The 12,069-nt window shown below is 38.3% G+C and overlaps 1 protein-coding gene across 2 annotated transcripts in view; it reads left to right on the forward strand.

Annotated features, from left to right (window-relative positions):
• The window catches only part of ERLIN1 (ER lipid raft associated 1), a 39,061-nt gene that overhangs the window by 2,085 nt on the left and 24,907 nt on the right, over positions 1-12,069 (forward strand). The window contains exons 3-7 of one of the 2 annotated variants that reach the window (XM_080642644.1): positions 90-171; positions 3,782-3,828; positions 5,790-5,851; positions 8,451-8,576; positions 11,314-11,387. In XM_080642644.1, the coding sequence (XP_080498770.1) occupies positions 90-171; positions 3,782-3,828; positions 5,790-5,851; positions 8,451-8,576; positions 11,314-11,387 (391 nt within the window). The remainder of the gene's footprint in view (positions 1-89; positions 172-3,781; positions 3,829-5,789; positions 5,852-8,450; positions 8,577-11,313; positions 11,388-12,069) is intronic. The other variant, XM_080642645.1, reaches the window with a different exon arrangement.

Consider the following 12,069-nt stretch of genomic DNA (forward strand, 5'->3'; position numbering starts at 1 on the left):
GTAAGAGTGAATACTTACTACAGCATTTTAGATTTGGAAAGAGAATTTCTCTCTCTATAATTTTGTCAATTTGAAACATCTTTTTGCAGGGGAGGAGCTTTACTAACTACCCCCAGTGGACCGGGCTATCACATTATGTTGCCTTTCATTACTACGTTCAGATCTGTGCAGGTAAGTGATTTCTAAGGAAGCCCCTACACTGGATAGACAGGTGTGACAGGAACAGGTGTGGGTGGAGATAGATTTCCTTATTGCTTAATCAAATGGTGGTATTTACTTAAATGAAGGAGTTAAAGTACAGAGTACAGTTGTCACAGTACAGGTGTCACAGTACAGTTTGTGCTTTTGAACCACCTCACTTTCTTGAAGTATGTTAGAAGTAAGAGCTAGGCAACTTGGAAGAACTGACTTCTCACATCTATATAGTGGTATGCAGCAGGTTTTCTGTTGCTACTGTCAAAATAAAAGCAGGTCTTCCACGCACAACTAGAAAAACCAGTGATTACTGGTTTAGAACAGTGTTCGGTTTCCATAGAGGCAAGCTCCTGGACTACTGTTAACACAGAGGATCTGAATTTTTATACAAAGCTTTTCTGCCTCACATTTTTGCCTGGGGACATTAAGCACAATTTTATGTGGAACCTTAGGGAATGTTTTATTTTAATAGCATTTCAGAATATTTGAAGTAGCATCTTATCATTGAGAACAGTGTCTTAGTTGTGGGAAACAGTAAAATATCTTTTGAAATCTGTATATATAAAAGCCTAAGCGACCGAATGACTGAACGACCAAACCATTGGTCGACCGGTCGCTATGATGCACACTGACCACCAGGGGACAGATGCTCAATGCACAGGATTGGTCTCCCTCCTGTCTGGATTGGGCCTACAAGGATCGGGCCGAAACCGACTATCGGACATCCCCCTAGGGGTCCTGGGTTGCGAGAGAGCGCAGGCTAGGCCGAGGGACCCCACTGGTGCACAAATCCGTGCACCGGGCCTCTAGTAAGATGATAAAATAGGATTAGATTGTGACTGCTTTATCAGTATGATCAAAAATCTATGGATTCAGAAGTTTGTCTACTATCTGCTAATTTTTTAAGACTGAGGAAAATGTAATATAGTTAATCTTGGAATTTAAATCTAGTCTTCTTGATAAGTGAGAGTTTCATTATAAATACTTAAATCCTCCAGGTTTCCTTCCAAGTTGTTTTTCAATGGCGTAGGGCAAGAATTTGTATCTGTTGAAGTGAAATGTGTTCTTCCTTTACCTGGACTGATTTCCATATTTTCTCTATTTTATTCACACTTGCCTTGGTTCATGCCATCACCTCTTCTCTCCTCATCTTTCCCTTCATTTCTTCTCTCCTGTCTAAATCTTGCCAGCCTTAAGGCTTATCACAAATCCCTCTTTAATCTATAGCTCTGAATGTCTGTACTATAAATTTTGGCCCTTGATCTTAGTTCTTTTAATATTGTCTTATTTGTTCTCTCAGTTTTTGTGTGTATTTTCTTTCCAGAAAATCTCCAAGCTTCTTGAAGGCAAGGATTGTAACCCATTTATATTTATGACCTTTCTACTTGTGAAAATGGTTAAATTGAGCAGTAGGGTGTAGTGAACACATGGGGTCAGAAACCTGGAGACTTCAGTTTTGGCTCTAACACCAATTAATTATATGACTTTGCAAAAATCACTTCACTACTGTAGACTTCAGTTATTCCTCTGTGAAAGAAGGAGTTTTAATTACATGACCTCACCAATAGCCCAAATAGTTATAATGATGTTACCAATGGCAGCATCACACCCTTAGAGATTAGGGGATTTTGTAGATCTGTTCAAAGCTAGGCAAATCTATCTCTGCCTTCTTGGAGTTTAGTATGTTGAGTCATACTGATGCAGAGATATATAGAAGAGATACAGATAATAAACATTAAATAGGTTTTAGAGTTTAGTTGTACATATAACAAATACAAATAGTTTGTATACATGTATATTTATATATTGCTATAAACTATCATACTTAATGGAAATGAAATTAGTAAAGAGATTTCCATGTCAACAATATACTTTGAATTTACAAAAAAATTAAATGGTGGAGCCAGGGTGACTTAATAGGAATGTTCTTTTTAATATGTGAAGCAGTAACATTCCAGGAAAAAATTATATTAATAAAACCCTTTTTAAAAATTGTTCTTATTCAAATGAAACATGGAAGATTTACTTTTATGAAATTTTGGAACACATTAGAAGATATAGCCTTCTATGTTGGTGTAGAATATGACTAATGTTTTGAAGGAAATACAATAAATTGAGCTCATCTCTTCAACTTTTCTCTATCTACCTAGAACCTGTCACTATGTTTACCATCACCCTATTTCTCAACCCCTGAATTAAACTCAATTCTCTTCTTTCCTGGAATTTTATTTGCAACCAGTTTTTTAATCCCTTCTCTATTATGACTCCTGACTGACAGCTTTTAATTTCCACGCCCTTTACTAAATCAGCCTAAATAAATTCTTTAGCTTCCTAGCTGGTTTTCTTGCCTCTAAATATGATGGATACTGAGAATGGCACCACATATGAGCAAAGGAATTAAAGAAAAACATATTTTTGAAAGTTTTTTTTATGGCTGTATATAAGATAGATATATACAGCCCCTCCCTCCCTCCTTCGAACATGCAGGGCCCTCTACCTAGTACCACCATGTTCTCTTCTCAGAAAATCAACTTTCCTCTATATCCCCCCTTCTGCTGCAGGCAAGCCAATCTGCTTCCTGTCACTTGTACTAGTATGTACAGTTTGTTCTCAACTTTGTATATTTGAATAGGATATTTATTGAACCTAAAATGTTCCTCTGTCTTGTTTGTTCTTATTTCTCCCCCTGTAGACCTGGCTTATAAATACTTCACTTCAGAGAGCTTTTCAACCTATCATTTTACTCTCTGCCATTTAATACCTAACAATGCAGTTTATACGCTGTTATTTTATAGCTGTTATAGATTGCTTTGTAAGGATTTTACCTCCTGTGTTGGATAATGAGCTCTTTGGAAACAGGGACTATACTTTCTTTCTCCTTTGTATCCCATAAAGTAGTATGTTGCTGAGTGCTTAATAAGGTGCAGTGTGTCTAGAATATACTCATTAGGTATTTACCTATTGGAGGCCTTAGAGTGCAATAGAGAATCACTATGGATCCAAACAAAGGGACAAAGTAATTAAGTACCAGATTGTTGGAAAGAAGCAGCGCTGGTGGTGGCACTTCTGTTTAAAAGGAAATTGAACAGACCATTTGAGAAATTGCTAGGGCCTAAACTAAAATATTGACTATAGCTTCAGAGAAAAAGATTGCTTTTCAGTTCAAGGGTACCTTTGAGTTGTATGCGTATAATAGTTATCTTTTTACCTTTGCATAAGCAGTAATATTAGCAGTGGAATCAAAGTTCAGAGCACAAGTCCTCGTAGTAGTATCCTTGTGGGTAAGCCAGGTAGTTTGTAATCCCAGGCCAGCTCTAGGCAAATAAGGGACTCTGAGAAGTTGAACATTGAAACTTTCCTAGTGCATCCTGATTCAAACATTAACTGTAAAATATTTTGTCTCAAAACTTTCATGTCTGCTGAGATACAAAAAGAAATTGCTTTGATAGCTAATCATTGGTGACTAAAATTGTAATGGAGCTCTCCTGTATTTACCTCTCAGTACTTCTCCCGAGGTTTTCCCTCTGGGACCGGTAGTTCTTTGACAATATGTGTCCTGAGTATTGAGATGTTTTTTCCTCCCCAGACAACACTACAAACTGATGAAGTTAAAAATGTGCCTTGTGGAACAAGGTAAGCTTCCCCCTCACTTACCAACCTCCCTTTAGTTCAGATGGAGTTTCTGTTCATAAGCTCTAATCAGTTAAACATCTTTCAAACGGCATGAAAGTAACCCCAGGAGTTTTCTCTTCTGGGCATTATATGAGGAAAGCCCTGTCTCCAAACAGGAGCTTTTTATCTTAAGAGCCATTAGGGTGTTATTGAAAAGAACCAGCAGACCTAATTTCATACGTATATCAGCACTGCCATATCTGCTTTATTGAGGTTTTTTTTTTAACTAGACTTTATTTTTTAGTGCACTTTTAGGTTCATAGCTAAATTGAGCAGAAAGAACAGTGTTTCCCTATACTCCTTGCTGCCACACATGCCTATATTGACTTTGCTAAGCTCAGTTCCCTCATTTGTAAAAATCAGGTAATAAGACCTATCTTGCAGTTATACTAAGGGATAGAATTAGTGTATATGAAGTGCCTAACCTAGCACTTGATCCAGAGTAAGTACTCAATAACAGATAGTTTAAAATGAAATCATCTCACCTGTCATATGTAGTATTAAAAGCCATCTAGAGTTTCTGATTCAGTTGGTCTGGAATGAGGCCTGAGAATTTGCATTTCTAGCAGAAGTTCTCAGGTGATGGTAATGCTATTTCTGGTTTTAGGAACTTACTTTGAAAATCGCTAAAGAGTTTTAAGGAAAGAAAGGCAAGCAAGGCATATATTATTCCTAGAATATAATCAGTACATTGAATTGTATCAAAAGAATAATGTAAAATTGAAGGTATTTTTTAAATGACTAAAATATTTATTACAAGCCTATATAAAAGAGGCTTTGACATCAATGGAAGGACACATGCTTTTTAAAAGGGAGCAAATTTCCTGTGTTTTAAGTTATTTGATAAATTCTCCCTGGGTCTGTCTGTCACTTTTTTTTATGGATTCCCTTTAGAGATGACTCAAAATTTTTGGCAGCTGGTGAGATTTTTGGTAAATTTCATGTTAATCTTTTTGCTTTTCTATTTTTTTTTTCAGGTTTTTTTTGTGTTGTTTTTTTTTTTTTTTTTTAGTGAGCATGTATTACTCTTTTCTTATTGGGGAGGGGGCGGGGAAATGTTATTGTAAGTTGGTAGGAAGGCTTAGTTGTTTAGTTTCAAAATCTCTATAATTTCATGTACCTCAAGTTGAAGTTCACATGTCCCTCATGGTAGCCCAGGAAGTATAGGAACCACTAATTAACAAGACCTGTCTTTCTAGTGTGTCAGTTTTACTTGAGGGGCAAATTTTTTTAATACAAAAATAAATATGGATAAAACATAAAAACTCTTTGATTAATTATTAAGATAAAACAGGAAACCAAAAGGATTTTAGAGTGTGGCTGGCCTTCATACCTCCTGAAGAACCATTTTACTTGGTTTCTTTTTTTAAATATATTTTATTGATTTTTTGCAGAGAGGAAGGGAGAGGGATAGAGAGTTAGAAACATCGATGAGAAAGAAACATCAATCAGCTGCCTCCTGCACACCCTCTACTGGGGATGTGCCCGCAGCCAATGTACATGCCCTTGACCGGAATCGTACTTGAGACCCTTGAGTCTGCAGGCCGACGCTCTATCTATCCACTGAGCCAAACCGGTTAGGGCTTTACTTGGTTTCTTGATGGAAGACTTTGAGAAGAGCACTGCTTTATCTGTTGGCCAGTTAATAAGAGCAAAGTGCTAAGTAGCTTTAGGTTATAGGTTTGGTCTTCATGTGAGCTGAATTGATCGCAATAGTTACAGAGGTGAACCTTTGTTATGAGAGGAACTAGGTGAGTGTGTAGGGTTACTTGAGTAGTGATTAGTGGAGTCATTTTAATCAGTAATATATGTCTTTAGATTTTCCCTCTAAATTTCCATCTTGTGGGATATGTTTGATGATCTGCGATTATAATAGATTTGTATTTGGCTCATGCTTTTTCCTTTTTTTTTTTTTTTTTTAGTGGTGGGGTCATGATCTATATTGATCGGATAGAAGTGGTTAATATGTTGGCCCCTTATGCAGGTATGGTACTGATCTGTTCTGTTGTTTTATAGTTACAATCAGAGTATTTATAACTGAGAGATTCCCTGAAGAATAGAAAGGTACTTTTAAAGTTTTATGACCTCATTTATTTCTATATGTATAGAAAAATAATCACTGGAATAGTTTGCATTTTGAGAGAATGGTGGCAGAAATAGGTCATAAGTTCTAGACAGAGTTGACTTTTCTGCAACTGTATGGGTTACTCTTTGTTTTTAAAGAACAAGACAGTCATTGATTATTTCTAGAATTTCTAGAAAGTAGCATTTTATCCAGTCAGGATGAGAGATCATTTCCATGCATGCTAAAAATCTATAATTGATTCAGTCTTAGGCCACATTGATTTGTGACCATAGAAAAATGGTTTCTGGTTGTGAGATATGCTATGACTTGCAAAGCAATCTGAAAGCCTCATTGTGGGGGAAACATTTTCTTGGTAAAAGATGAAAACCTAGAGATGGAGGGGCACTGTTAAAAAACTTAAGAAAATCTGTCTCTGTTTGGCTTGATCCCTCCCCCCAATCTTTTTTGTAGCAAAATACACATAACATAAATCATCTTAACCATTTTTTTAAGTGTACAGTTCAGTGATATTAAATACATTCAGATTGTTGTGCAACCATCACCAACTCTATCTTAATAACTCTTTTCATCTTGTAAAATGAAACTATAAACATTGAACAATAACTCCCATTTCCCCTTCCCTTCAGCCCCTGGTAATTACCATTTTACTTTCTGTCTCTCTGATTCTGAATGCACTAAGTACCTTATATAAGTGGACTCATACGGTATTTGTCTTTTTGTGACTGGCTTATTTCACTTAGCATAATGTTCTCAAGGTTCATCCATGTTGTAACATATCAGAATGTCCTTTTTAAGGTTGAATAATATTCCATTGTATGTATATACCACATTTTGTATATCCATTCATCCATCAATGGACACTTGGATTGCCTTTATGTTTTTGCTGTTGTGAATAATCTATGAACATGGATGTTACATTGATCTCTTTTAGTGGAAAGATCTGCCGTTCTACCTTTATCCTTATTATTAAAATTGGCATGCCCAGTATGTACAGGATACTGTATTTGGTGAAAACAATTTAAAAAGGTGACGTTAGAACCTTTGCCCTAAGGAGTTTTTATTTTACTTAAGAAGACATAATACCAAATATATATTGGAATGTAAGGTCATGCTAAATTTCATGTCACTGGATCAGGCACAAATAGCAAAAGGATTTCATACCAGAGAACAGGTTGTATTACTGCCAAGTGGATTTGGATTCTATTTTTCAGTGTTTAAGTATTTTCATTGTCCATTTTCATCTACTTTCCCTGGCAACAAATCAGTGGGATGAATTGTGATTGGAAAAATAGAAGAAAGGGAGATTACTTTTCTCTAGCCAAAGATAAAGAGGAAACTATTGGTTCACCAGTTCATTTAGAAATGACCAAGCAAATGAATTAGTCAACAAATATTTATTGGTGGCCTGTCTGTCAAGGAAAGGTCAGTGGAGCAAGTCCTTGGGTCTGAACAGAAAGCAGCATGTGTTGTTGTTTTTTAATTTTTAACTTTTCAATTATAGTTAACATACAATATTAGTTTCAGGTTTACAGCCCAGTGATTAGACATTTATATATATTACAAAGTGATCACCCTGATAAATCTAGTTCGCATCTGACATCATACATAGTTAATAAAATATTATTGACTGTATTCCCTATGCTGTACTTTACATCCTGATGATTATTCTGTAATTGCTAATTTGTACTTCTTAATTCCTTCACCTTTCTCACCCATCCCTCAACCCCCATTTTTGAATAGTTAAAGCACAGTTTCAGCTATGGTCTAGTACAGCCGTGGGCAAACTATGGCCCGAGGGCCGGATCCGGCTGTTCTATCCGGTTCTCTTGCTCTCCCCTCCGCTCCTTTACTTTGAATTTATATTAGTTCACACAAACACTCCATCCATGCTTTTGTTCCGGCCCTCCAGTCCAGTTTAAGAACCCATTGTGGCCCTCGAGTCAAAAAGTTTGCCCACCCCTGGTCTAGTAGGTGCCCTTAAGCACATTTCTGAAATGCTCTGTTTCTCAGTTTCCTCAATTAGATTTTTTGTGATAATAAAATGCTAATGTATGTAAATTGCCTGGCATAAAGCCTGGCCCAATAAATGTTTGCTTCTTTCCCTTCTAGCCTGGTCTCTTTTTTAACAGCCTTTAAAAACTGCCGTTTTGAAAATGGTCTTTTACAGCTGCTTCCTTCTTTTATTCCCACTGTTCCTCAATTAGTTAAGGCCCTCCTTACCTCTTAGCTAAACTTTCGCTTTGTAGTAATTGCTTTACACTTTCCTGCCTCTGATCTTTGTGCATCCCAATTCATCGTCATACTGCTGCCAAAGTACAAATCTGATTGTGTCATGCCCTTGCTTGAAAACTTTCAGTTCCCTATACCTCCAAGATATATATACTCTTCTTAGTATGAAATTTGAAGTTTGCCTACTAGAATTATAATATCAGTGTAACTTTTACCTTGGCTGAATCAGAAGATACATGAGTAAACATGGATTGTACCTCTCCTTCAGTGTTTGATATTGTGAGGAACTACACTGCAGACTATGACAAGACTTTAATCTTCAATAAAATCCACCATGAACTGAACCAGTTTTGTAGTGCCCACACACTTCAAGAAGTTTACATTGAATTGTTTGGTAAGTGTCTTAATTTGTTTTGAATATGTAAGTAACCAATTGGAAATCTTGTTCAACTCGTTTATGGATGCTATAACAATATTACTAAACATGCTATTTGAGCATTCCTTCTGAATTTAAAATAGAGCAATTGTCTTTAAAATATTCTTTATCTTAAGCTTAAATTTCTTATGATTAGATCAATTAGTTGCTAGACAAGCTATTTTAAGAATGACGAAATTAGTGCACTGAGGCGGGTAGTCCCTCAGCCTGGCCTACGCCCTCTCACAGTCCAGGACCCCTCTGGGGGAGTGGGCCTAAGCTGGCAGGCGGACATCCCTTTTGCAGTCTGGGATCCCATGCTCCTTCCTCCTGGCTTGCTGCTCCTTAGCACTGCCGTGGAGGCCAGAGAGGCTCCCGCCACCACCTCTGTGCTCGCCAGCCCAGGCTGAGCAGCGCTCCCCCTGTGGGAGTGCACTGATCACCAGGGGGCAGCTCCTGCATTGAGCATCTGCCCCCTGGTGGTCAGTACACATCATAGCTACCGGTTGTTCCGCCGTTCGGTCAATTTGCATATTAGGATTTTATTATATAGGATACCCATTTTCTGAAATGCATAATACATAACTATATCCTGTTTTTACTATGATAACTTACTAAAATATAGCTTGGTTGCTATTTTAATAGATAATTTAGGGAAATTTAGAAATCTGTGTCCTGGAGTTTTCCAAGACCCACCTCCAAGTTTGATGATTTGCTAGAAGGTCTGACAGGACTCATTATATAGTTGTACTCTCAGCTAAGATGCATTAACAGCAAAAGGATAACGCACATGGGTGAAATCTGAAGGAAACCAGGAACAAGCTTTCAAGAGTGTTCTCCCAGTGGAGTCAAGCAGGATACACTTAATTACTCCAGCACTGAATTGCGACATGTGTGAAAATGTTGTCTACTTAGGGAAGTTCATTACAGAGTCACTGCCCAGGATTTTTATCGGGGGCTGGTCATATAGGTACCCTCTGCATGGTATATATCGAAATTCCAGACTCCCAGAAGGAAAGCAGGTATTTGGCATAAACCACATTATTTGTATAAACAATTTAGGTACAGTGAGTTATTCTTATCAATTATGGGGTTGATGAAAATCCTCTCTATGTCCCAGTTGCCAGGTGACAAGCCAAGGGCTAACTTGCAAACAGGCTTTTCTAAGGATGGCAGCTTCAGGCCTCCTACATTTACTGTTTTTCTGCATAAATTACCGTTTTTGTTCATTCTCGCCTGACAATATTTTTTTTCCCATTGATTTTGAGAGAGAGTGGAAGAAGAAGATAGAGAGAGGGAGGAAGGGAGGGAAACATCAATGTGAGAGAGACATTGATGGCCTTTAGCATACCCTCCCGCACCTGCAGTCCAGGTACATGCCTTTGACTGGGAATCAAACCCAAGGCCCTTCAGTGTGCGGGCCAGTGCCTAACTATTTAGCCACACTGGCCAGGGCTGCACAAATAACTTTTCATTTATAACAGTGAAAGTTCTGACCAGTGATTAGGTTGACCAGTGATTGGGTTGTTGCTATTGGCTCCTTACTTCTTCCTGGAATTCTTAGTGAATTTCTTAGAGGCAGGTATAGGGATGGTTAATCAGTTTGGAAATCTACCAGTTGATTCGTCAATGATTGACAACTATTGGGATGGTGTCTGAGAAAACTGTTCTATCCTGATTTGTCACATCACCCATCCTACCTAATAAAAGGGTAATATGCAAATTAACCATCACTCCGTCACAAAGCTGGTGGCGCCCATAGCCACAAGATGGCGGCGCCCAGTCACCTCAGCCCTGCCGGAGTCCCCCAGTCCTGGGGGGACAGCCGCTGAGAGTGGGCAGCGTGAGCGGCTTGGTGGAATGCTTGCTTTGTTGCTGTGGCAACAAGGCAAGTGTTCCGCCCCGGCCGCCGAGGGCCTCTGGGCCGCGCACGAGCCCACAGAGCAGTTGGGGTGGGGAGGGCCTCTGGGCCATGGAGAGCCTCTGGGCAGCGGGTGTGGAGTGGCCAGGCCCACAGAGAGCAGAGAACCACAGGGAGTGGGCCTAAGCCGTCACGGCTCCCGGATTGGAAAGGGCTCCCCTGAGGGCTCCCAGATTGGACAGGGTGCAGGTCAGACTGAGGGACCCACCCAACACCCCCCCCCCCCCCCGTGCACGAATTTTGTGCACCGGTCCTCTAGTCTTTACAATAATGGTGAATGTACTGTTGAGGTGGATCCAAAATTCATGAGTTATAAGACCAAGTGAAGTGACATGTTTGTTGTCCGTTTTTGTGGGCTTCAGAGACCTTCCTGTGAGCCATTCCACCCACCTTGTCCTCTCTGTTTTTAAATCCAAAATAATAGGCAGAGGTCCATGGAAATGAAATTTATTTGGAGGTTTGGGATAAAGATTGAAGAAAAAAATTTTTTTTAATGAGAATCAGGACATGTGTTAATTAAAAATAATGAATTGATATTAGAGACCTAGATTCTCTATTTATTGGATCAACTTAATTTCTTTGATAATTCTTCACACTTTCTTCCACACAAAAGGAAAACTAAATATATATAATATACATATATTTGTTTATATATATATGTGAAGCACTTTAAGCTCTATGAAAGAATAGTACCATGAGAACTTTAGGTCTAATAATAATTGGTTTTTCAATATTAAGACAATGTAAAAAAATTTTTGAGTGTCATGAGAGTTGTTGTTTTGGCTTCAAAAACAGATCAAATAGATGAAAACCTGAAGCAAGCGCTGCAGAAAGATTTAAACGTCATGGCACCAGGCCTCACCATACAGGTAAGCCTTTTTCCTAGAGAAATTCTCTGGAAATTTTGAGAGCTTTGAATTTAAAGGTCCTTTTATCATCTGTTTATTCTGCAATTATTTAATTGAAGTGCTGTAGTTGACTTTAGGTCTCTGCCAAAATAAAATACTTTTATAGCTAATCATGAATTCCTAGAGGGAACAGATAAGCTGAGGCTCTTACAAAGAAATAAAATACCCATACTGCTAGTGTGAAGCATTACTAAGTTACAGTAATGGTTATAAATCAGTATAAGAGTATTCCTTATGAAAGGAATTTCAAGTATAAGATTTGGACAATAATTCTACACAAAGTAGATGTCCTAAAGCATTAATTGACAGGCAAATTGATTGGGTTATTGCTATAAGAGTTTAAGAGAACATTTCAAGAGAGTCTGCCTAGAAATGAGTGTGATTGAGTTGGGATTTTAGTTATGTCTGGAATTAATAGGACTTATAGAGGGGAAAGGAGTAAAGAAGGTATTTCAGGTGGGTGGAATGCCCTGAGTAAAGAAAGGCAAGGTAGCAGCTGAAATTAATGGTGGTGGTGGCAGCAGTGGTGACGGCGGTGGCAGTGGTGGCAGTGGCAGCAGCAGCAGCATTGGGAGATAGAATGGTGAGAGGCAATATGCCTGCTTTTTTGAGTCAATAATTTTTTACATTGAATTGAAATCCA

This window comes from Plecotus auritus (genome assembly GCF_963455305.1).
Source record: "Plecotus auritus genome assembly, chromosome: 9".
NCBI lineage: Eukaryota > Metazoa > Chordata > Mammalia > Chiroptera > Vespertilionidae > Plecotus > Plecotus auritus.